Here is a 26156-nt window from a genome sequence, read left to right as displayed (position 1 = left end):
AATAATGACTAAAGGAGCGCGAACTGGACACAAAAAAAGGCACAATGACCAGACACGCACGTAACGAATTCTATGCAATTATTAATTGTTATCAATTACATTTACGGAAGTCTTGTAATTATTCCAATAATTTTTTGTGATGCGTGTAATCGTACCGCTTTTTAGTGATAAATTACATGTAGCCAGTTATTTCATTTAGATTCGCGACGCTGCGTTGAGCGTTTGAATTTCACGATAACTGCAGTACAGCGCCTGCGACAGTGTCACGCAGCAGCCACGGGGTTGCGCATGCGCAGACAGGCAATTTGTTCCCTTAACGCTCTCCAGGCGTCGGCCGCCGAATTCACCCAGTGCTCCTGTGGTTCCATAGCGAGGACGCGGGTGCCGGGAAATAACGTACGGATGAATTTTTTCAGCTCTTCATGGGGTCTACCGCGAATTCCTCCTCCTAGCCCAGAGAAAAGACGGGGAATGCGGGAGATGGAAATTCAAGACGATGAGCAAAACGTAAACAAGGTGAATGCTGGAGCCAACGTTTCGACAAGTGGGCTTGTCTTCTTCAAGGCGCCTTGAAGAAAAGTCCACTTGTCGAAACGTTGGCTCCAGCATTCACCTTGTTAACGTTTTCCTCCTAGCCCAGGAAACATGAAGTGCTGCGCTTCATAGACGCGAGCACCGCGGCATAGAATAACCATTAATTTTGTGTAAGAGGTGTTGGAACGTTTGAAAACCGCCTTCCAGCACGCACATCGAGCAAGTTTTCAGTGTCACTGACTCGTGTTTTCACTATAAAACGAGCGAACATTACCGATTACGGTAATGTTCATTACATTACATTACCGATTACATTACCGATTAGATTACTGAATATTACCGAGACGACAGCCATCATCATATTATGATTGGCTGGAAATGCTTATTCGAAAACCCAGACCAAGAGCAGTCCTTGGTAAAATGCCGTCACTCCCGCCTTTCATAAGAATCTTAGGACTTTTCATACAGGAAAATGGATATAACGATGAGGCAATCAAATATCTAGAGGGATTTGCCACGCAAGCGCTTGGCATATTTAGAAGGGTCGCGCTGAAAGGACGAGGCCTGAAGGAAAGAAGCTTGCTTGAACTAACCCAAGCATACGTAATAAGCCACGTGTGCTATGCCACGCTTTTCTTAAACATTAGGTCAGAGGGTAGAGAAGGAAACTCGACTCGCTCATTCGACGGTGCATCAAGAGGGCCTTAGGCTTACCAATTACCACCTCCACAGAGAAGCTCCTCTCTATGGGAGTGCACAATACCTGGGACGAAATAGCGGAGGCTGTCAGAATTAAGCCGAATGACCACGGGCAGAGCTATCCTCGAAATGATAGGCCTGCAAACAGATAGGGGACTACGAGGCTCCCGCTGGACATCCCGCTGGACTGCCGACAAAATCTAATCATTACCCCCCTCCCTCGTAACATGCATCCCATATCCAACACGGCGAGGAGGGAAAAGAGAGTAGAAGCACTAATCAAACGCTTCGATTCGATGGACAGCAAGTCGGTTGCGTACGTGGACGCGGCCAGTGGCAAGCCGGGTGCGGCGGTCGCCTCGGTAGTCGGCGGCCGAGGTGCCCCCGTATCGGCCGCCACCATTAGAAGCCGCAACACGGAAACGACTGAAGAAGTTGCGATAGCGCACGCTAGCGTGGAAACGGAAGCCAATTTCATAATTAGCGATAGCAAAACGGCCATCTGGAATGTTTGAAAGGGTAGGATCTCGCCGGAAGTGCCAAGGGTTCTGGCCAGTAGACGGCTAAACAGAAAAATTAGCCTAATTTGGACCCTCGTACACACGTCCGTTCCTGGCAACGAGGCGGCCCAAGAGTTAGCCCGAGCTCTCTACTTCCGGGTGGCTGTGGAGCCGCCCGACTGCCGGAACATGGACGAGCGTCTGCAAAATTATACGGAGATTGTCGAAAATTATCGGCTGCGCAGGAGACTGGTGCCACCACCGGATAAACGTCTGAACGATAGAGAGGCAGTCGCGTGGCGGCGCCTGCAAGCTGGGAACTTCGTAAACCCGGTGTGGGCATACCATGTTATACATGATAGAGAAAACGATAAGTGCAAACACTGTGGGGCGAGAGGGACTCTCGACCACATAATCTGGGAATACCCTAGCTCCCCATGGGGAGCTAGCGTATTCCCTGCAGGGGCTAACGCAAAAATAAATTGTAGAGAGGCCTGGGAAGCCCTGCTGCGGAGCGAGGACCCTACTTCACAGCAACACGCAATCCGCCTGGCGGAAGAAGCCGCGAAGAGTGAAGACCTCTTTGCTTGCTTCTAATCACGGAGGTCCCGGCCTCCATCCCCTAGGCCTGTGTGCCGGGGACAGGGAGTAGGGGGACTCCTTATCCGGCGGTACAATAACGTCATCAACGTCATCAACGTATGAACTGCGACTGTGCTACGAAATTTCATTGTATGTACTTTTATGCACTTCATCTTTGTCGGAATGCGGCCGCCATGCTAGCATAGCTATACCTAGTCTCAGATGCTTTCTAAATAAACGTCAAGAGCCGCAAAAAAAAAAAAACGAAGTTCATCGTTGATTGGTGCTTATGTATTGTTTCCATTGGCTTGCCGGCGTGGCGCCAGATAATCGTTCACCTTTTTCCACGCACTGTTTCCGCACCATATTTTTCACCTTCTTCTCCTTAAAAAGAAATGAGTATCCATTGCTTTTCTAGATGCGAAACGAAACGCGTTTTAGTGAAGCACTTCTAGGGTATTTACCTCGATTAGCTGGTGCATGTCAGCCATTATGGCGTTCGTATTTTTTTCCTGCTAGTTAAACGAAATTCCTGATGACAGGTGACAGGGCAAGACGTTTCTCTGGCTATTTCAACCTTGAGGCAGTAGATGAGAAAATAGAAATCGCTTCTTTCGTCACCGCTTGTTTATCTAAAAGAAACTAGTGATCGATGCCCAGAATTACCAGGCGTGATTACAAAATTATACTGGCCAACTTCACTGTTCCTCAGTAAAGTCAATGCATGTGGTCTTGAATATGGCGTGCACAAGGCGTCTAAATTTGGCTTCGTGTTATCTTTGCGACCAGAAGCGACTGGAATGCACGTAGTCATTTTTTTATATGCAGAAACATGGAAAGTTGTGCACCTGCTGTCGATACCAAAGCCTTTTCAGACGCGGCGTGTAGTTATGTGTCCTCGTTGCGTACTATTTATTGGCAGTTTCCCCTTTTGTTTCCTTTTGCTGCGCTAGCATCTAAACAAACGCGTTTAGTCCCCCTTTTAATAATGGCACTACTATTATTTTGGCGGTATACGGTGAATGGGCGAGCACGGTCGCGCTTGTCGGGCTTGTAGAAGAGGCCAGGAAACGGAAGTTGCCAAAGTGAGGTATGCGGTGGCTTGTCGTGAGAGCATAGTCTCAACTACAGATGCATGTTGTGAAATCACGATATCGGGTAACCGCGCTTCTTTCATTCTCTGTCGTTCAGTACGAGCTTTGCTTCCTCCTCGCTCTCATACGATGTCGTAAGTTAACTGCGATGACACTTCAGTGGCACTCTTATCTTAGCGTAAGAATTTTTTTCACTAAGAAAATGCGTAAGAACGGCGCAGCTTAGTGAATTCTGCCCCACATTACCATAATTTTTTGCTCAGTGCACGCATCAGACAGAGAGGAAAGAACATTTCGTAAGAATTTTTTTAAATATTGTAATTAATTAAAGTTTGCACCTGACCACTTGTAACTCTTACATGGCATGCTACTTCAAAAATTACTGGAAGATGATCACTGCTTGTCGCACACTCAACAGCCGACCAAGAAGATACGGAGAGACTCGGGCCTCATAATGTAAGTTCTATTGCAGAGTAAGATCTATCCCGCATAAACGTAATACATCCGGAGTTTACAGACGTTAGCCCATTGTCCAGCGACCAGTTCCATAATCGAGTGCCGCACAAATCTGTTCATGATATATGGAGAGAATTGAAGTCATTTCACAGTAGAATGTCCCGTCCACAAGAATTACGAACCCTATCCAGTGTTAGTGTGTCTTGCACGCCAAAAGGAAAATATGCATTTAGAATGGTAGAGGAGCAACATCCACGGAGATTCAGCTCTATTACTAGGATTTCACACTCGGGAGTTGAAAGTTGAAAGTATTGCCTTATGGCAAACTTGAGACGAAATAAATGTAATTAATCCGCCACCTATAGTAGGGCGGTCTAGACAAAATGATCTGTAAAACTTTATTTTAGAATTTTTTGCAGTAATTTACCACGTTTCTTTTAACATAATTAAATTGAGGTCAAGTTGAGCAGTTAGACAAGATAAATCTACTGAAGCAGAATTTAAAGAGTGGCAGTTACACTGAAGTACTTTCAGACACCTTATTGTTTAGAAAGTTGCACAGCCGAAACTCCTGTACAATGCTTTCTTTTGGTATAGCATTGGATTGACTATTATTAGCTTTTGAATGAGGACCGGAGGATGAATCTTCATTGATTAATTACATTGTTCTTCTATACGCTCGAGCGTTTTGTTCCACATCTGTCATATCCAATTCTGCTTTAACCAAATTACCAGTAGCAGACTCCAGGGAAGGCGAAGTCGAAGGTGCGATACCGTTACTTTAAGGATGGGTACCTGAGTTTCTATCACTAGTTTGTTGCTTAGGATCCACTGTTTGAGTTGTTGCAGGACTCGGCCGGTTAGCTTGCATCAAATGAGATAAGGAACTGTTATATATTATATATATATTATATTATATATTATATATATATTATATATATTATATATATAAGGGCTGTTATATGCATTCCCCAGGGCTCATTTAGAGCCGTTCCACAGCTTTTGTAACTTCCTTTCCCACAGCGGGCATTATATTTGCAATAAGCAATATATCCGAGCTAAGAGTTTGTCTACCTCTAACATGCGCATAGCCAAGCGCCCTTTCTTTGAAAATGTTTATCGCGTCCTTTCTAGAGCACCGTCGTCTGTCGACCATTTCAATCACTTGTACTTGTTGGGCCATAACAGAAAAGTCAGAATAATCGGCTGGGTGACTTCCACCACAGAGGCAGCATCGCTCATCTACAATCATTTTGAGCATGCTTTTAGCCACGTGTACAACAACGCTGACTTGTATTGCACTCTGCACTGCTATGGCCGTATCGCCAGCAATTACGACATTGTAGCGGGTGCGATGCCAGAGGTTCAAATCTGAATACGAGGGGCACACCTTTAGTTCTGATGGACAGGATGTTCCTGTGAATGTTCCAATCACCGGTTCTATTGGGACCCTCTTATTGTCTACCACTCGATTGCATAAACAGCAATTACTCCAGTCCCAGACAATCTCTCTAGTGCTTCTGAAGCAGATAGATCAGCATCGACACCTCTGACTATTTCCTTAGTGCAAGTGAGGTGATCAGGGATGAAGGCACTCACCGGCAATGACGCAAATGATGAACACGTAACTAAATCCACGGCACAGGTCTGGTCTGGTGATCTACACACGATAACTCCTCGGCAGAACTGTCTCAATTCCGTGATGGTCAGGTTTGAATAAGTAGCAGCACGTAGGTATTTCTGGATATATCCTTGGTGTTGGTCAGCCGTATCGAGCCTTCATTGAAAGGAACCAGAGCCACCGGGATGCTGCTCACACCACCGCGGATGAACGAACCCAGAGGTAATTGATCTATCGGAATAGAGGCCGCCCAAGGGGATAAACCGTTCCCGGGGGAGTTTTTGGACATCAGCCTAGGATGAAGCAGTCGTAACAATAATTAAGAGCTCAATATTTGCTGCTGGTGATTGGTCAAATGTGTACGGGCTTTTTTGGTGAAAGCGAATGCTTATGCTACTGCACATCACTTCGTTCTTGTACTACCGCTTGTTTGCTACTTTATTCCTTTCCTATTTTTGTAACAGATTCCAATCCTTTGCCTGGCTGTTCTTCGCCTTTGTATTTTTTTCAGTATTATTTTCTGGTGTTTGCACATTGCGCATGATTGATACAGTGTTGATTCTCTTTGCTTGGCAAACTGGTTGCAATCCTTCCTCGGTGGCTTTGCTTCATTTCGTGTGTGCAGCATTTATGTTTTCGAAATGATAATTTTAACCTGTGTGTGACATTTGCTTTAAGTGCTCTGTCTAGAAGCTTACTTTTTCGCGATTAATTTTTCTTTTTGTTGCTTTTTCTTGTAGGCACAATGCGCTTGACTGTACACTGTTAAACTTTCTTACGATATTGATGTTCCTTGTAAGAAAAACTGCTTAGACCGCATTCATGGCTTTAGACCTACCCTAACGGATGTGGCTTGTTAGCTTCTTTTTATTTTTCTGTATTTTTTGTGTGTACGTGCGTGTGCACAGCGCACATGTTTACATAATGTCGATTTTTTTTTCTTTAAAACATGAGTATACCTTTTGTAATGCCCTTCTGCTACGATCTCAGATGAGTGTGGCAGTATTGAAAATAAATAAATAACAAATAAGACTAGAAAATCCTAATCCCCTCCCCCCCCCCCCAACCCCAAAACCTGGCCAAGTGACGTTCGCAGCGAGCCAACATGTCGGATTTCAATTTGCCGCCTTCCATTTTTTCCCCTTCGTCGTCTTTGTGTTGCCTCTGTCTTTCTTTCGTGTGCCGATTCAGTCCTGCTTTGAGGCACGCGTGCGTAACGTAATTCTAATGTAAGTTGCTGGCCTCTCCCTGGCTCTTTACGTTTTTTTTTTTATATTGAATCCCATGGTAAGTATAATAATAAACGCCGACAGCACGCTACCACCAATAATTTTGGAAGTAGAGAGCAGAGGAAGAAGAAACTGATGCCACGTCAAAGAGCGAAGAAGCGAACCACTTTGCACGGTTAGGGCCAAGCCTCAGTTCGATTCCAATGAGCCATCGTGCGAGGTAAGTCGTGCATGACCATTTCCTATGACTGGACCAGCGGCTAATTCGCACGCGGTTACCGTTTTCAATTTTCTGCTTGCTTTTCGAGTTCTCAGGTGTACCGCTATCACCATTTAACGTCATGTTTCTCCTAGAACTCCCGCATTCATGTTATAGATACATGTTATAGGGCGAGTCAAACATACGCTCATGTTTTTCAATAGACATATGTATAATCACATAATATAATATTTGGGGTTTTACGTGCCAAAACCACTTTCTGATTATGAGGCACGCCGTAGTGGAGGACTCCGGAAATTTTGACCACCTGGGGTTCTTTAACGTGCACCTAAATCTAAGCACACGGGTGTTTTCGCATTTCGCCCCCATCGGAATGCGGCCGCCGTGGCCGGGATTCGATCCCGCGACCTCGTGCTCAGCAGCCCAACACCATAGCCACTGAGCAACCACGGCGGGTTGTATAATCACATGACAACGTTGTATTACGGATATGATACCGCTGGAGAGGTAATAATTCAGACTAAAGATTTAAAGTACAATATCAAAATATTTCTCTCGAACTGCTCACCGCTTGAAAAACAGCATAATTCGCGACGCTTTCAAAATTTCGGCATATACTTCTGGTACGTGGACACTGCATTGTCGTGAATACAAGTCTATCTCAGCGGTTGTTTTCGACATTTCGATGCCTCGCAATTTTCAAGTGTGCACATTTCCCTTCAAAGATCCTCACCATCAATATTCGCAGGTTGTTAGACCAGGGAAAAAGCTTGCAATTTTGTCGGCCCCTTGCTTCCCACCCATCTTATCACAATTCACTATACAAGATTTCCCTCGCAACAATACAATAATCATGGGGTCGAGAATCACGCTAGAGTAAATAGTGCATGCCCTCAACTCTTTTCATCACTGGTACCCCCACGGGCTCATTAAGGATTTAACAATATCGCTTGCCATTGACAGTCTTACAGCCTCACGAGCACGACTTGCACGCACTCCCGCTTGCTCTGATGGTGGCTTGCTGCTGTATGTTCAGCGTTATTTTGGGTAGTGACGTCAAGTGAGGCACGTGACACTTGCCTGAAGTGCAAAAATGAAGCTCATGTGATACTGTCTAACAATTTTGGGCACAGTGTACAGTAAGATGTTGACTTTATGCGTGCAGCCATATTTCATACTCATGCGCGTGTGTGCGTGTGTGTGGGTGTATGTGCATGTGTGTTCGTGTATGCGTGTGTGCATGTGCCTGCGTGTTCGCGTCCCTTTGTGCGTGCGCATGTGTGTATCTGTGTGCATGCGTGTGCGTGTGTGTGTGTGCGCGTGTGTGTATGCGTTGTGGGGTCTCTCACACCGTGCTCTTGGGATAAAGGAACGACAACACAGTAGTGCAAACAGTCACAAGGGCATTTATTGCACCTTTCATAGATCAATGCCTGCTAGCCGAGTTGCTATCCACAAAACATGCCCATGGGCGCGCGACAAATCTAGAAGTCCGACTCACCGCCACCGGAAAACGAGCGAATATGTTCGCCCCATGCTGGATCCCAACGCCTGGTCGTTCGCGCGTACTATCACGCGAACGGTGTCTAAGGCAGCCACGCGAGACGGTCTCGCAGAAGCATGGGTCGCTGCACGCGCGGCACGGCACGTCCGTGCTGCTTGCTGTCTCGAACCCCCAAGAGCGCAAGCGCCTTCCTTTCGGCGCCCAAGTAACCTCGCCTGTCGGCGGCGTTAGCAGCGCAACACTCGCGCCATCTCTCGCACTGCGCCCCAACCACATCGACCGCCGCGGGTATCACGCAGGCCACGCGGCGAAGCCGCACTACAGGAGGCGCGCTATGCGGGAAAAACATCAGGGGACGCGCGAGAGTCGCGCATCCCCACAGCGTGTGTGTGTGCGCGCGCGTGTGTGTCTGTGCGTGTGTGTGTGTGTGCGTGTGTGTGTGCGCGTGCGTGTTTGCGCGTGCGTATATGCATCTGTGTGTGCGTGCGCGTGTGTATGTATGGGTGTGTGCGTGTGTGTATGTATGTGCATGTGCGTGCGTGTGCGCGTGGTATCTGCGTGTGCGTGTGTGTGCATGTGCGTGCGTTGTGCACGCGTGTGTATGTATGTGCGGACGTGTGTGTATGCGTATGTGCGCATGTGCGTGCATGTGTACGCGTGTGTGTGCATGTGTGCGCGCGCGTATCTGCCTGTGTGTACGCGTGTGTGTGAATGTGCGTGCCTGTGAGCGCGCGTACGTGCGTGTATGCGTGTGTGTTTGTGTGCTTGTGTATGCGTGTGTGCATGTGCGTGCGTGTGTCTGAGCGTGTGTGCGTGTACATTTGTTGTATGCGTATGCGTGTGTGTTTGTATGTATGAGTGTGTGTGTGTGCGCGCGTGTATGTGCGTGTGCGTGTGCGTGCGTGCATGTGCGTGTGCGTGCATGTGCGTGTGTGCCATGCTTTAAATCTTTTGAACTGAACAAAACGCAGGCGAATGGGTGCTTGTGCGCTGTGATTAGTGTTCTCAAACCGAGGCCAATACGAAGGCACATTGCTTTCAACCTAAACTAGGGGTATGGATACCCGAATGACACACGACCCCTGATCTTGGTTTATTGCATGTAAAGATAGTCATAAGGGTTATCTTAGATTATATAACTATCTTTTCTAAAGTCGATATCGGAGCAGGGTGCTTGCATGCACCCATGCGCCGATATAAGGCGCGACGGGTATTGTCGTATTATTCGCCCCGTGCTCACTGAAGATATTCGCCTTGACCCAGGGTAGACCTGGGCTCTTGGGTGAGGCTGCCCGAATATGTAAGCACCGATATATTTTCAGCCTCTTACGTGTATAGCACAAAATATCAAGTATATTTTAGTTCATGGCTCTCCAGTATCCACAAACGGGCCTCAAATCAGAATTTGCCCTCAGGAACCGCGAACATGTGACAATGCCGCTGCTCGACCGAAGGAGACATATAGTTATTAACGGCTCTCAGCGATTTCAATATCAAGTTTCACTGCGAAGATACCTCTACTCCAGTGCCTTCTACCGAGAGCTGCTTGCCTACTTATGAAATTTAACCTGAACAATAGCTACAGAGTGCTATTATAAGGCGGCGCCAACACGTGAGTTCTAAAGCCAGGATAGAATTTAAAATAGGGGAAATTTCAGTCATTTCTTTACGTGGGCTCAATAGGCGGCGAAATTTTTCGCGTAGTTATTTTTTTTTATATACTTCCGTTCATTTAGTACGCTTGAATTACGGTAGCAATGAAGAGATACCGAAGTACCTCTTAAGAAATGTCTTTGGCATGCGAACAAGCACGTTGTCAGATCGCTTCTTGCGACCCACTCTGGTGTTTTCCAAGTATTGTCTGTGCCCTGGCTATTAGTATAACTACACTGTTAACAGTAACGTCATATAATTCAGGCATACTTCATGCACGTAGGCGTGTTATGACAATGTCATTGGCGTCGCTACTGCGCACCATAACAACTCTGACTCCTCTAGTTAGCGAAAGAAACACGTTATCAGCGTATTCTAATAGTTGGTATCTTCCTTTTTTCGTTCGCATGAAGCTCGTCCAAGCCAGGAGACGTCCTCGATCTTGAGATCGGAAGTGATGACGATGACTTTCTCGGTGAAGTTAAGTCCCCCGCGTGTTCAGCGAAACCCGCAGCCCAGCGTGCGCAGTCGCCTTCGCTAAGCGCAGCGGGTGCGGCGCGCCCGCTTGACGCACCATCGCAGACCGACCTCACGGCTCAGCTTCAGGGGGATGGCAGCAGCGGCACCGCTTCGCCCTCGCCAGAGCACCGGGCGAGGAGAGCTGACGCAGATCGTCCCGGGCATCCGGACCTGCGGGATAAGTTAAATCTCATCAGGTGCCACCGACGACGGAAGTCCAAGCGCCGGCGATCGCGCTCCGGCGGCGATCTACGCACACAGCTGAGCGACCACCGAGAGCGCGCAGATCACGACGCCGACGAAGAGCCAAGAGCGCCATCGGTGGGGGCCCCGTCGGGAACGAGGCGAGCAGTGTTTAGGGGCGGTAGCAGGACAGCAAACGGAGGACGCAGAAATGGGCGCCAAGGATTCGCCCGTCGAAGAAAGGCCTACATAGACCTGGACCGCCCTGCGGAAGAAGACATCGATGACATCCTAGCTGCGGGGCCTCACCATGCGTTCAGCGCTACTCATTATCGGCAAGTTGTGTTCCGCCAGAATCCCGGGAGCAGTGCACCGGCTCCTTGCGCGCATCAAGGGCCGTGAAAGACACATCCCGAGTGCCGGAACTCAGTGATGGAAACAGCAGCGTCTGTGCGGCGGCGGCACGGACATCGGTGCCGTGAAAATTGGCAAAGCCAATTGAATGGCGGAAGAAGGGTCGGAGAAATCGTGAACCTTTCCGGCGCCACTTCTGCTCGCCGCTCTGAGTGGATTAGCGGTGTCCGAGACGCGTCAAGCGCTGCTCAATGTTCAACACGAGTTCCAGGCGTTGGTGTCTATTGCTGTCTCATTATTCTTTTCAGTAGACACTTCTATTAACGACACCACACACGAGAACTCCAACACGTAGCAATACTACCGATGCAAATATTTAATCCTCGCTCTGTTGGCCATGACACAGTCAATATTTCTGATCGCATGTCTAAGTAACGCGCTCTGAACATCAATTAACACATGACGCTACCGATATGGAAAAAAACGCCATTGAGAGCATTCCTTAGAGCAGCACCTATCACCTATAATTTCGAAATGTGCAGCGTATACAAATTTGGCGCATTCACGTTGTTACTAGTACTTATAACTAAACGTTTAGACCACCAACAAACACGTTCAGTACGTATGTTGACGTGTCGACGTACCGCAGCTTGATCATACCTTCCTAGCGATTATAGTCGTCGTCTGTCCCGTCGAACAAGGTATTTGCTGCCAAGGCGCGCGTTGGTTGCGTATTTATGGCTGAACAGTTGCATCGCCAGAAGCGTTAAACAGAATCAACGTGTTCAGGCAGCGGTTTCCTACAATAATTATTAAAGGCAACTCGGGCGCTGCGATCGTTCAGCCACCATGGGGATGATGGTTAGTGCATGGATTTTTCTGATCTTCGGCCTTGTGGCTTTAGACGTTCTTGTGGCTTCGTTTATTGTCATTTATTTGCCTTCACTGGCCAAAATTTCAAAGCAATGGATACTTTTTGTTTGAGTTCAGAAAGCGTTAAGACGTTGCGAACACGCATAATCCTGCAAATTGCAGCGGTTCCGATTTTCCATGCGTCGGAGGCGTAATGGCTTCCATATCGGGCTTCAGTGCGACAGGTCGTGTGTTCGAATCGTGCCGACGGACAATTTTAATAATACTTACTTAATTACATATAACGGAGCACTTTCTTGTGAGTGATTAGTTCACAATGTCACAAAGCCGTTTAAAGCCAGGAGGATGAAGTTTAGGCAAATCCGTGAACTATAAGTCAAATACAACTTTAGAAAAAAGGGGAGGCCCCGCCCAAATGAGCGAAGCGTGACAGCCGATTGCCTCCGCGACTAAAATAGTCCCGCTGGAGAAATCGTGCTACTGAAACGCGTAATTCTCGGTATAAATAAAGACTTTTGTATTTTGATGACTGGTTCAGTAGAGCTCTCATGTGCAACAGCCCATGCCGGATCGCCAGAGAAAAATAACCCCGTGCCTTCTACAACGCTCCCCGTCGTCTGCTCTTTAGCTTCATTGCAAGTGATAGAAGTGGAAAGAGTAGCTCTGCAAGGCTTTTGCGCTTGTTCACATGTACCGGCGTGTCTACTACTCGTTTTCCAATCTTAAAATGAATAATAATATTTGGTGTTTTACGTGCCAAAACCACTTTCTGATTATGAGGCACGCCGTAGTGGAGGACTCCGGAAATTTTGACCACCTGGGGTTCTTTAACCTGCACCTAAATCTAAGCACACGGGTGTTTTCGCATTTCGCCCCCATCGAAATGCGGCCGCCGTGGCCGGGATTCGATCCCGCGACCTCGTGCTCAGCAGCCCAACACCATAGCCACTGAGCAACCACGGCGGGTAATCTTAAAATGAATCAGTTGCTATTGAAAAAGTACTTATATAAAACAAGGCATTTATCGGAACCATTACAAACCTGGGGCGAGAATACGGTCGAGGCAGGAAGGTACAAAAATGCTTCATTCATCGTTTTAAATAAGTACTCTTGGTGTTAAATAGCATAAAATTTATATTTTTTGGTTTTGTGTTTTCAGAATTTCACAACACGCATTCTACAGCTTGCGCGTGCAGTGAGCACTGGTGGACAGCAATCAATCGACGGTGCTACACAACGCTCGAACACCGTCGCTAGAAGCTCGGCTATCTCACTGCTGACAATGATCGTTCACGCTAAGTTGACGGCGACCAATCTTTGCGTTGAAGGCTTCTTCTGCAAATATTTTCTGTTGAGACACTCGTAGGTTTGTTCCATGCGCGCACACTTTTCTGATTTCTCCTGAGAATGGTTTTGCTTCATCACTTCACCCCGTCCGACGAAAAACGCAGTGACACAGTACACGAACACACCCGTCGCTAACTGTAGGCACCGGTCTTTGGAAAACTTTTCTCGTCGTAACTTCATTCGGGAGCGAAATAAGACAACATGCAACCAACACGCAGGGCGTGTGTTCGTAGCGGTCGCCGCGGGATCCTGTTTTCAGGCAAAGCGTAGCGCAGCGCCAGCGATGCTCGCTGCAATGTTCCTTTGCCGGATCACTGCTCAGAATAAACGCACGCGGCACAAATGCCGCATCGTGAGCTCGCAGTAACATTTCCGGCATGACAGACCATCACAAACAGTTATGGAATTCACTCTGACGAGGGGCTGAAGCCCACAGCTGACGCGGCCTCGCCCAGTTCGAAGCGCGGGCGGCCATCTTCTGCGTCGGCGGAGTCACCGGCCGTCCGGCTCATGACGTTAGTCCACAGTTCGCGCCCATTGGTGGATGCTCGTGTGCCTCCGCCTCGGAGGAGTAAACGCCCCCCTTTTTTCTAAAGTTGTATCCGACCATAGTCATTATTCCCACGCTGGCTGAACCGCCTTCCTTGCAGCTCCTCTAGCCCCTCCAGTTTCCTCTAGTAACTGTGCAACTATATTCTCACGTGATTCTTGCAATACCGACTATATTTACAACGCTTTTTCGTTACTATTGCCTTTTAGGCTAGGCTGTACCACTACATGCAGGCCTTTCGACTTGCGTTCGTGAATACACATGAAATCGGCCGGACCTATAGGGGCGCACAGCTGTTCCAAGCTTTCCAGATACATCAATACTCGTCTGTCGACAATGGTACTAATTTGGCCTGTGTGTCTGAGTCTTTCAATGTAGGAGTCGTATGACTCTAGCAAGGTGCACCAGTGCTTAGCACAATTTTACTAGTGTTTAGAGACTTAATTACAAGCATTTTTCGCCGTTTGTCGAGGCTGTTCTGATTGCAGCGCTGTTTTTTCCTGCTGATTGCGGAAGGCTTTCGTCAAGCAATGGCTCAATCATTGCTCAACCAGCACTTTTAGCGGATATAATGTCGTCCGTTCTCATTCTGTACATTGGGATTCTTCTGTCTTCTTTTGCTGTGCCCTTCCTGCCGAGTCACCTTTGAGGTAGGCGACCGCTGTCCACCTTCCAGGCAGGCAGTTTCCGGCCGGTCTTTTACTAGATGTCTTTAGCTTAATGTAGAATTAACCTCGCCGAGACCAAAGGGGAGACGAAAGGTAACGAGGAGAAAGGCGATAGGTAACGATGCAATGGGTATGTGCAAATGTATCAAATACTGATGACCGACACAAGATAGGCGAGGTGAACTGCGAACTCACTTTTTGCTGCGCCTTAATCCAAACGCCAAGGCCACACGCTTTCACCGACGCACCTCCGTCGCAGCGCTACTAGCGTGCCACGGTATGCAGTAAGTGAATCCCCACATGTCGCGCTGATTACTGCTGGCGCGAAACTGGGAAAAGGTAAGTTCACGTTACGATCACCAGTGTATGCTGAGAGGCAACGCTGCATCCCGTAGAGTGTACGAGAATATACTCTGCAGTTGCGTGGGAGTGGCGAATAGCCTAAAGAAGTACCGTCTCCAAAGAGAGAGAGAGAGAGAGAGAGAGAGAGAGAGAGAGAGTGCCGAGAGGACGAGTTTGCTTTGCATGTTGTCGCATGTGTGTGACAACAGAAAAACAGCTCAAAATAAAGCCATCACACAGTGGTCTGCTATCGACGTATGCAATCCAGCTTCTGCCTTTCTCCGAGCGTACGCCACACAAACACAAAACGCTTGTCCAAGTGTTTGTGCCACTTGAAAGTGCTCACCATTTGGGCCAGCCGACGTGGAATAACTAAATGAAACCAACGGTATCAAGTGAAACGCATGCAGGATCGGTAAGAGGAAGAATAACGAACGTTATAATAACCCTTTATGTCACGAATTATGGTCGGCTGTTGATGAATGTATGGAAGTTGCGCAGTTTTACGCCAATGTAGACCCTATTGAAAGCAAGTCAACGTGGTAGATTGTATCCTTGCGCCTTTTAAAGTATCATACTATCTACTGGGTAATTACACATCTCTCTAGTGTACAGTCAGTCGTGCTACGTTTCTTCATAAAATAATTTAATTATCGGCTCGAATTGCAAGCACAAATTAATTATTGATTGAAACGATTACTAGACAAAAAAAAAAAAATGTCTGTCGCAACCGCCACCGAAACGCCCCACGTAAAAAGTCAAGTCAAACACGGTAGTGCATTGACCCAAACGCTCGTCCAGATGTATCGGTAGATTTCACTCAAAAGTAAAATGGAGACACTTGAGGTAAACAGAATGTTCACTTTCCCTAAGCCTTGCGTTCGTGGTCTACTCCTTGTCACGGCTGCACAAAAATGACAAAAATAAGTCGTGTACACATATCTGCGCCCCTTGACTGATAAAGTTTTCTTTTCTGATGCGTTATATTTGGAGTGTCGAAATGGAAAAAAATGTGTATGTGCGATTTGCGCAAACTACGGGAAGCCGGTCACACTCATAGTGGATATATATATATATATATATATATATATATATATATATATATATATATATATATATATATATATATATATATACGGTGGTCTGCTCCAGACCACTGTCACTGGCACTTTGCTCCTCGAAGTAGGAAGTGTGTCGAGTGAGCTCCTGAACAACAATTTGCAAATGTGGTTGACGCGGTTTCAATCATGCATCCGGAATCTCTAAGGTGTGTGACCTAACACTACTGCATCATTACTCTCACATTTACCGCTTAATCAGCACTGGATATTCATTTCGAAGTAAGGTTGCTCGCTAATGTCTGTGAAGGTTTACTATCAAATTGCAACCTTTTCGCAACGCTTTTGCGCACGCTGACGCGCTGTTTCAAGGTTGCCGAATAAAAGCGCGTTGGCTGCGGTCTGTGTGGCGTCCAGTGAGGCTGCTCCGCATAACGCGTTATGCAGAGCAGTGTCACTCGACTCCGCACGGACCTTTGTTACTGAGTTCGTCACCGAGTACGCCTGTTCTCACACGTTTCTGGAGCTTGCGTTGGATAATACGAGTTTCGGAAGGTAAGCTTTATTTTCAGTTCCCATGAAAATCCTATCAACGAGATTCCGCGGTATGTATGACCAGGGTTTGACTCCGTCCAGCAGCGCATAAATTTTACACGACTTTTGTTTTGTTTTTCTGTCAACTGAGGAGCGGCACACAGCCAGTGAGCCAAGTTGGCCCAACCGTTGGTTTCGCACCCGATTCCCCCAGCACAGCAACCCGATGATCGACCCATCAAACGTTGTACTACCCAGTGATCCAAGGAGGTTTGAAAGAAGTTAGATACAGACGGACATACTGAAAAGTTCGTGAAGTTTCCAGAAAATGCTGAATGCATTAAAAAGGGCAAACAAAGCAAATGTTAAAGGGCCCCTCAACAGGCCCCATAGCAAATTTCGGTTATACGCTGGAAGCTGTTACGTGTCCTCTAGGGAGCGTTCTGCCGCAAAAGTTTTTCAAATCGGCTCATAATAGCCGAGATAGAAATATTTCAAGGCCGCGAACCCATGATTTCGGCAGGCGGGCTCCACTGCCAAGCGAGACACTCTCTCCACTCGCCCCGTCGAGCCTCCGCAAGCGAAATTCCTTCCCTGCTTTCTCCCATCGTTCTTTTTTTTATTTTTTAAATATTATTTTCTTTTGCGGCGCTGCGCGCTTTTGCTGATGGCGTTGCGCGCGAGTTGTGATTGTCTCGTTTCGCGCAGCGCAGGATTTTGCTCGCTGTGCGCACGGACACATGACTAGCGGTATAATTCAGTGCTACACGAATACCGAGGCAGAACAAGCGGATCGCAGAGCATGATCACGCGCTGGAACACCGTAGAAAATGGCATAGTTTCGGTACCAGCGCCCAGCAGAAGAAGCGGAAGTAAATCTCTCTTGCTTCGGTGCGAAGTAAAACAAGAAAACACGCAGACATTCCGTTTGTGTGTTTTATTACTTCTCTAAACTTCAATTCGTCAATTCAAGCAATAGATCACACATATAACAAATGTTGTCTTGAATAATTCTCGAAGTCGCGTGTCAGTACGAGCGACGTCGCACTGCAGACACCAGTACGTAGGCGCAGGGACACGAGTACGTCACCGTCCGGCTTGGAGCGCGGTCACCGCGAGGGAAAGGAAAAACAGCGTTCGCATTGAAAGTTCAGACCTTTCCGCGGCGTGTAGCGATGTAATTCTTTGCAAACACGATCGTTAGCGCACATTGTATGCTCTGCGCTTGTCAGCTCAAGATGGCCAGACCTGGTGAGGGGCCCTTTAAGAGACAGCCAGAAGAGCATGTATGTTGCCTGCTACTCCCCAAGTAGGGATAAATGATTAGAGATTGAAAGGGAAAGACGAGGTGAATATGAAGTAATACGGTGGGTGCTAGGCTACCAGATGAGAAAGAACAAACATTATACTGTGCGAGTTTCTTTGATGCCATGGAAGCCCCCTAAACCTAAGTGGTCTTAAGGACAAACATTCTGCGGTATAGCCTTCTCAGCCCTCTCTGAATATTAGCGCTGAAGGGCAGCTGTTACAGCACAGACCAATATGTTCGTAATCGGAAGAGCAAGTCAACATGATGCTCAAATAGTTGACTAGCACCTTGAGAATGCTGCTCGTTTTGTTTTACTACCCGCGGCTAAAACAGCTGTTCAAATGCTTGAAGCTCTCGAAACGGTGCTTACTGCAATGTAAAAACGAGCAAGTTATTTCTTTCTTATATATACATATAGATATTATGACCGCGCTCGGCGTCGTTCTTTTGCTCCGGTATTTACCGTTCCGTTTCTGTCACGTCGCCTCCTTTAAATCCTGTCAGCACTGCAAAAAGCCAGCAGCCCTACCAGATGGCCGTCTTCAGCCCATTGGAATACCATCTGCACCATTATTTCGGTTTGGTCTTGATCTCCTTGGCCATTTTCCTCTATCGCTTAGTGGGAACAAGTGGATAGCAGTTGCTACGGACTACACCATGCGGTACGCGATCACGCAGGCTCTCCCTAACAGTTGTGCAACCGACTTTACTGACTTCCTTCTCGACGCAGTGATACTTCACCACGGTGCTCTCCGACAACTCCTTACCGACAGGGGCCGATACTTTTTCTCACAGTTTGTCCAAAACACCTTGCACACCTGCGCTACCAAGCACAAGTTTACAACGGCGTATCATTCTCAGACCAACGGCCCCACAGAGCGGCTCGATAGAACTATCACAGAAACGCTACTGACCACCGCGAATGGGATGCCGCTCTGTCGTTCGTCTCATTCGCCTACAATACGTCCAGTCATGATTCTGCTGGTTTCTCTCCATTTTTTTTCGCTTGTACGGACGAGACCCTATAATACCGTTTGACAGGATCTTCCCAACCGTTCTCGATACAGCGTCAGAATATGCCCGAGACGCCATATCTAGAGCTACCGAGGCACGTGAGGTTGCACGCCCGCGTCTGACCACTTCCCAAGAAAAGCAAGGACGCATATACGACGCTCGTCACCGCGATGCTCACTTTAACCGTGGTGGCATCGTGCTTCTTTGGAAACCAGCACGCCCAGTTGGTCTGCGTGAGAAGCTGATTTCGCCCTACGCAGGCCTATATCGTGTCTTGCGTCAAGTGACACACGTGACCTGCGAGTTACAACCTCTCCATACCTCCATACCGCAATCCTCCCCTGATATCGGTCACGTCGCTCGACTGAGGCGATATCACTCAAACCTGCCAAGCGCGGGGACAGCGCCTTCGCTGCCGGGGGTCATGCTACGAGGCGCTGCAGTGGCGAACGATGATGAGAGATATGACGAAAACGACGATCGCCGATAGCCGCGCGCACGGGCTCCATATTGTATGCCTGCCTTCTGCCCGCTGTGTATATCTTGTAAATACGTTGTCAAGCATCTTTTCTGCGCGTAGGAATATCATAGTAATGACGTCATAGAGTAAGGCCTATGACGTCATCACCTACAAATGCGCGACTGGCCATTCCACCGAGGCATTCGCCGGGTGAACGAAATAAACATTATTTTGAGATAATCGGGACATGAAATTCACTCATATTTCATATCGTTGTCGTTTGATATAGAAAGAACACGTAAATATAAGGATTTGAATTGCAAAATTATGATATCATTGCCCCTTCAACAAAAGATAGTAAAGTGCAGCTCAATATAGGAAATTAAAGGATACATCAATAATTGGGTGGTAAATTAAGCATAAAAAAATATTGCTGAAACAAAAGTAATGTTCTTCCTTACTGATACAGACGGACACCTTCCACGTGTTCTTATAATTCCAGTAGAAATCTACTTTGTACTTGCAGGTTTCGAGTAGATGTTTTTATGAATGCTTCTTTTGAAGAGTGATCAGGTAACTTGTGTGCTCTCTTTATTAAAGCGCCGCAAGAAACTAAAGAAAGAGATAGTCGACATGTTAAGAGACGAGCTGGCTACAAGGTCGTGTATCCTGCAACATTCGTTAGGTGTCATATGCAAATGGTGTTCAGCCCTTTCGGTCGAAACGTACAGCCGCCGACAAGTTTGTGTAATGTAGCCAGCACACGAACATAGCCGCTTAAGCAGGCAGCCAGGGGCCGAGGCATGCTCAGAGTCTCCATACGACAGATGCTATACTTTTTTTGTTGTTATTTTAGACCTTGCGCTGAGACGGCGGAATTTATTTTCCATACCTCGTTCCGCAAACGTGAGTGGGCGACCTAAATTCCCGAGTAAAGAAACATATCTTCGCTAAAATAAAAACAAAGTCTAGTCAAGGCCATTCACGGCCAACCAATATTTCGCTGCAAACTTGGCCGCTCTCCTGCAAACTTGAAACATTGGCCGCTCTCCAATATAAAAAGGAGAAATGCCGAATTAAGACAGAGTGCATCGAACCAGCACACAAAAGATACACAAATTGAGGAGTAATTTTTCTTAACACACCAGTTGGGACATTTATTGCCGGGCGACCGGACGTGGCCGCAATGCTCTCGTGCTGCACTGGAATTTAGGACGCATATGAGCGCCGCGCCGGCAGGAGAACACCCGCGAGAACTCGAGGCTGTGCTTCAGCGGCAGGTTGCACATTGGCTCCGCATTTTCTTCTCCGCACAGAGGCAAGCAAGTCAAGACAAAAAAGAGCTCTGGCTCTGACAGGGAGCCGAGCTCCACTAGTGCTCTCGAACCACCGGCCAGTGAGTCCTTGAACACTGGCCATAGTACACGCTGCGACAGCAGTGACACCAACACGTCCTCCTTAATGGCCCTCAAGTGTTGGGAGTCGGGCTCCCTGGCCGTGATGCATTTCCACAGCTTATCCGTGCTTTTCAGGAGTCTCTGGCAAGGCTTCTTGGAGGAGAGTATGTCGTGGAACACCATTCTTGTTACCTGCGATCCAAGTCCGGCCAGCTTGACAGCGTGGGGCGCTCCCAGCGTGTACCAGAGGACGTCGAGGTATGCTAGGTCAACCGGAGACTCGGCGACTCGGGCTTCGCGGCCGAACATCAGTTCTCCGACTGGAATCTCCTCGGCGTACATTGCGGATGCTACTTCGGCTGCCCCTATCCAGTTTCCCAGAGGGTTGTCGCTCATGTCTGGATACGAGGAGTAGGCTTCCTTCACGTAGTGAGGCTCGTACTTCCGAAACACGTCCAACAGCCTCTCCTTGTTGTTGGCGTAGGCTGGGCAATCGCCGAAGAAGGACCAGCCGGTGTTCAGGGTGTTGTCGACGGCACGCACGAGACGCGCGACGAGGCGCGTCACGTCATCTCTCACCGACTCTGTGCTAATGTTCTTGAACAGGCTGTGCTGAAATGCGTAGTGCATGAAGTAGTCCGTCTGGTAGAAGCAGTGCTCACGGTGCTGGCTTGACACGCGACGTGAACCATAGTAGCTCGCGATTATTTTATGGCTGGTGAAAGAAAACAGAGCTTCAGCGCACAGATAGCCGTAGAGATCCATGGTCTGAACAGGGCCTGTTTTCCTGTAATGGTCAAAGAATGCCATGAAGTAACTTTTGCTGTCAAAAACGACAGGCAACGAGCTATTTTTCTCTATATTAAAGTATTTGTAGAACGCCGCTTGCCAGCGCTTCTTGGACACGGTTCTAGTCCAGCGATGGACTTCTGACGTAGTTGTGGCTTTCTGGGTCATGCCGCTGAGGGACGCATTAAGCGAAGCAAATAGCTCCCTTTGCTGCTCAGCCAGAGACGCGAAGCGTCTTTCCAAGTCGGAAACTGGTTCGCTCGAAAAGGCCTCGTACAGAGTTCGGAAGAAGTTCTTCGCCGTGGACTTTTTCGTCTGTTCCTTGCGGCTTGTCATCATGTCCAACATGCGCATCGTGTTGAAAACAAAAACCTTGTTCTGAGAAGCGCTTCTGTCGAACGACAGTTCGAACACGATGGGCACTCTCACCACGCGGGACATATAGAATATCGCGTCGATGAGATCTGCTCTCGCGTCCATGTCAGGCCACGTAATCCCGCCCTTGCGGAGGAGCACCCTTACATCGTCCAGGTGGTCTTCGGAGGCAGAGACGACGTCGTCGCAAGCGGTAAAGTAGCGAGCCGCTTTTTCCGACGCCGTCTGGTGAAGGTCGGGAACCTGCTCGTTCCTGGCTTCCCGAGCAACCTTATCGATGAGCGAACCTCGAAGAGCCCTCGCAACGCTCACCGATCGGCTCTGCAGCCAACCCCCGCAGACGTAGTCGTGGAAGTTGACGCACGGTCGGGCACTCCTGTTCACCGCATCGGAGAGCAGCGTGGCCAGTCGGCGACAGGGCTCGCTTCGGCAGAGCCTGGGCGACGGCGTCCGCCACCGTCGCCCCAGCAGTCCGTAGTGGTGCGAGTGGGTGCCACTGAAGAGGCTGCCTGCGACTACCGCTGACACAAGCAGCACAGCGGTAATCAGCGACATCTTTGCAGGCGTGCGCATCAGACTACCCACGGTTCGTTCGGTGGAAGACGCCTCCAAATCTCGCTGCTCAGGTGCGTCTCCCGTGGACTTTTCGTCCTGTGTGCGAAGAGACAAGGGTGGCTCTTACGAACCAGCTGCATACCAGCAGCTGAAGACTATTTTAGGCAATATGCTGGGTGTTTCACGTAACTTCAACCTGGGATTTTAAATAAAGTGGCTAACCGCAGCTGGGTGAAAACAAATGATATGTGGTTTGCCGTCATGTGGCGCTTCTGAAGACATATTCTATATCCCGCTTAATTGGTCAATTAACTGACATCAATTATTCCATTTCTTTCCATTATTCACTTTAGGACCAAGTACGTGTTTCGTTACGTTGTAGAGAGCGTTCGGAAGCGACCGATACAATTTTTTGTGGGAACTTACATGGTGCGTGTTGATTATTTTCGGCGTTTAAAGAATGCCCTCGGAAATATTAAATAAAATCACGTGACTGCGCTCATGCGCTATCGCATTGCAGCGCTCTCAACCGAGCTTCGAGCGCATCGCTTAACGGGGACGACGGCGCTTCCTTTCTGTGTGCCACCGCCAAACATGCTGACGCACTGTGAAGCCGATGCCCGGAGCAGTGGCCGCTCACTTGGCCACGGTCCACGCTAACGGTTCTTCCACTCGAAGCACGTTTAAGAGCGCTGCAATGCGGTAGCGCGTGAGCGCAGTCACGTGGTTTCATGTCATATTTCGCGGGCTTTCTTTAAACGCCGAAAAAAAAAAAATCACCACGCAGCATGTACAGTCGTGAGCAAAAGTTTGGAGACCGCGCAGCATCAGCAAAGAATTAACATGTATTCAAGCGCAGCTGCGCCGCCTGGAATTGGTTTATACATTGTATGTGTCAAACACGCACACGTGGGCGTGCGCCGTTGATTTCAACCGGAATGCCCAGTATGCTAAAAAAATTGCAGCACATTTGGTCCCCAAACGTTTGCTCGCGACTGTACTTGCCACAAAAATCGGTCGTCTCTGAATCCCCTCTTCAACGTAACAAAACACATTTGGCCCTAAAATGAATATTAGAAATGTTGCATAATTGATCTTAGTTAACAAATTATTACCCTTGTCACACGGGCACTCGAAAGTCCTTTGAGCAAACAGGCTTTTTCTGAAAGAGTTTCCCGCGCAGACACACAACAGAGAGTGATCTCTTTTTCGGAAACGGCGTTTCCTGGAAGCGAAGTTCGTCGCTCTCTTTTGCGGCCGAAAAGGAGTAGCCTCGAAACCAGTTGTCACACATTAAAAAAAAAAATGCATATTTTTCTATCGCGTATACGCTCATCATAAAAAAATAATTTTATGTCTTGCAGAAGGTGCAGCAAACCCAGTAACGCTCGTTTTCTTTTGTACTCTCGTAAACAGGTCGAGCGGGTCGGGGATGTCACGTGATGACGCTTACAGACGCCGCCGCACGGACGTGACATTAAAGTTTCTTAATCTGGCGTTGTTAAATTTATTTTTTAAAACGTGTAATACAACAAGTTTTCACTTTATATTTCCACATACATCAGTTTATTTTGGCAGACTTTCTTTCGAACCACGCTTTCGGTTGCGTGTCCAGAAGGAAGCACTAAGAAGAGATGAGCAATGCCGTATGTCTGCTGCACGACACCTCTTCATTAACAAGTGTGTAACGAAGAACAGCAACACTATAGTGGGCCACCCTCTCCAGCGCTTTCTAGTTGGTCAAGCTTTCCAGCGCTGTTCTCGGAAGACGCCGCTCGTGCTGAGAGTGCGAGCCCTGCTCTATAATGGTCGGTCCCTAACGTAGGTGACTAATAAACGCCTTTAGAAGTGGTTCAACTTGGTAAAAGACCGCTTACGTAAAAGGGTTTTTGCGTGCTCGTGTGGAAAAGGTACAAGCGGAATAAAAAACACTATAAGGAGCGCCACATGATAAAAACCTGTATGTTGGTGGTTTCAATCAGCTGCTCAACAACTCTTTGTTTAAATCTTTGCTTCAAGTTACGCGAAACAGTCTGTGTATCAACGCAAGAACCACATTTGCCAAGTTTGAAGCGACAACAAACATTTGTATAAAGCGACTAACACCTACAGCCTTAAAAGATTGTGGGGTTTTAAGTGCCAAAACCAGGATTTGATTATCAGGCACGCCGTAATGGGAGGGGGACTCCGAACCCCCAGGGGTTCTTTAACATGCACCCAAATCTGGCCTAAATCTAAGTACACGGGTGCATTCGCATTATGCCCCAATCTAAATGCGGCCGCCGTGGCTGGGATTCGATCCCGCGACCTCGCGCTAAGCAGCCCAACGCCATAGCCACTAAGCAACCACAGCGTGTACCGCTAATTTGCGACACCAAAAACGAAGTCGTGGCTCTTTAAATAGCTACGGCGGCCTCTTAAGATGCTTCTACTAAAGAACAGGTCGCGCAGCGGCGCCTTATCTTTCTATGGATGAGCACAATACATAGTCCTAACGTCGATTACCTTTAGACGCAGCCTGTGTGATTACATGTTATTATCGCATAAGCGCTTCAAGCCAACGTAAGTCTGGCTAACGGGTTAGGCTGCTGCAAGTTCTTCGATAAAAGCCTGTAGAGACTTGTCAACGCTGAGTGAAGGCGTACTCATATGTTAGTGGTATAGTGAGTACCCAATCCCAAGTTATTGCACACAATGAGCACATTTACGAGAAAACCGCGTTCGTTCTCGAGGATAAAAAAAGGCAAGGAATAAGGTCAATAAACTAAACCTAGTGCCCTCCTCGCAATTGTTTCATTGGACCCGTACACTGACAGATGTCCCACGTTTTTCCTCGTTTTTCTGTAGGCACGTCACCTGCGCGCTAAAGACTCGGCACATCGAGGCTATAAGTGGTAATTCATAATGCCATTCCTTGATAATTCCTTGATAATTCCATTCACGCGACGATCAGCTCATAACATGACGGCACCGAACGGGGACTCACGTGCATGCGAACCCGGATACCTCGGTCGCTGAGCAGAGCGGCTGTCGTTGGCGTATCGCGTTGCGATTTCGCGATGCGCTTGCAATCGTTCCGCAAGCGCCGTGAGCGTATACGGCATATACTCACAGCTCGTTCGAGGTCGGACGACTGCTGCTGGTCTTCCCAGTGGACGCTAAGGTTGCTGAGCGAGAGGCGGCGACTTTCCGAGGACGGCTGTCGCAGCGACGACCTTCTGGCTGGCACATTCTGCAACGACCGAGACTTGCGGGTCCGCAAAGGACCGCGGCGGGCGCCCGTCTCGCCGGAAGTGCTGTCCTCCATCGTCTGCCTTCTCTTCCTCTACGCGCGGTGCTCGCGCGAGCGGTGAGGGGTCGGCTCAGACTGGGGCGTCTTAACACACAGGTGTGCCGAAATCGGTATTTGGCCTGCAGGGACCTCTATCGATATTGTGTGCAGCACCCCATAGCGGTGTGCACAGCTGGTGTTGTCGCTGCGGGCGTTCTATACGGCGTCGTGGAGCAGACATTGTCAACGTCGACCGCCTCGAGACCTACTATGACCCACTCATAGCGACAAGCTGTTAGGTCACCGGGTGCCTCCCTTTTCGTTCCCGGAGGTAATGGTAGAGAAGGATTGGGAACGATATAGTGGGTCGTCCTCTTCAGCTCTTTCTAGTATAGTCGTCCTCTTCGGCGCTTTTTCTCGTGAATGCCGCTCGCGCTCGAGTCCGTGTTCTGCCTATAGACTGTGC

At 48.2% G+C, this 26156-nt stretch overlaps 2 protein-coding genes across 2 annotated transcripts; one reads left to right on the top strand and one right to left on the bottom strand.

Moving 5' to 3' along the window:
- The first annotated feature begins 6860 nt into the window (after window positions 1–6860).
- LOC142568280 (uncharacterized) lies at window positions 6861–11420 on the top strand. The gene is made up of 2 exons (XM_075678267.1): window positions 6861–6935; window positions 10506–11420. Exons 1-2 carry the CDS (start codon window positions 6919–6921, stop codon window positions 11194–11196), a joined length of 708 nt encoding a protein of 235 aa, XP_075534382.1. The 5' UTR covers window positions 6861–6918; the 3' UTR covers window positions 11197–11420.
- Window positions 11421–20460: 9040 nt separating this feature from the next.
- Window positions 20461–25726, bottom strand: LOC142568349 (uncharacterized). Its single transcript, XM_075678352.1, has 2 exons — window positions 25532–25726; window positions 20461–22515 (listed from the first exon to the last, which is right to left on the bottom strand). The coding sequence occupies exons 1-2, from the start codon at window positions 25724–25726 to the stop codon at window positions 20461–20463; spliced, it is 2250 nt and encodes a 749-aa protein (XP_075534467.1).
- Between the last annotated feature and the right edge of the window lie 430 nt (window positions 25727–26156).

Source organism: Dermacentor variabilis, unplaced genomic scaffold, assembly GCF_050947875.1.
Source record: "Dermacentor variabilis isolate Ectoservices unplaced genomic scaffold, ASM5094787v1 scaffold_18, whole genome shotgun sequence".
In the NCBI taxonomy this organism is placed as follows: Eukaryota; Metazoa; Arthropoda; class Arachnida; order Ixodida; family Ixodidae; genus Dermacentor; species Dermacentor variabilis.
This window is presented reverse-complemented; position numbering and strand designations above follow the sequence as displayed.

Coding starts and splice junctions, on each gene's coding strand:
- LOC142568349 (XM_075678352.1), bottom strand. CDS start 25,726: ATGGAGGACAGCACTTCCGGCGAGACGGGCGCCCGCCGCGGTCCTTTG. Junction 22,516..25,531: donor CGTCCGACCTCGAACGAGCT/GTGAGTATATGC, acceptor CTTCGCACACAG/GACGAAAAGTCCACGGGAGA.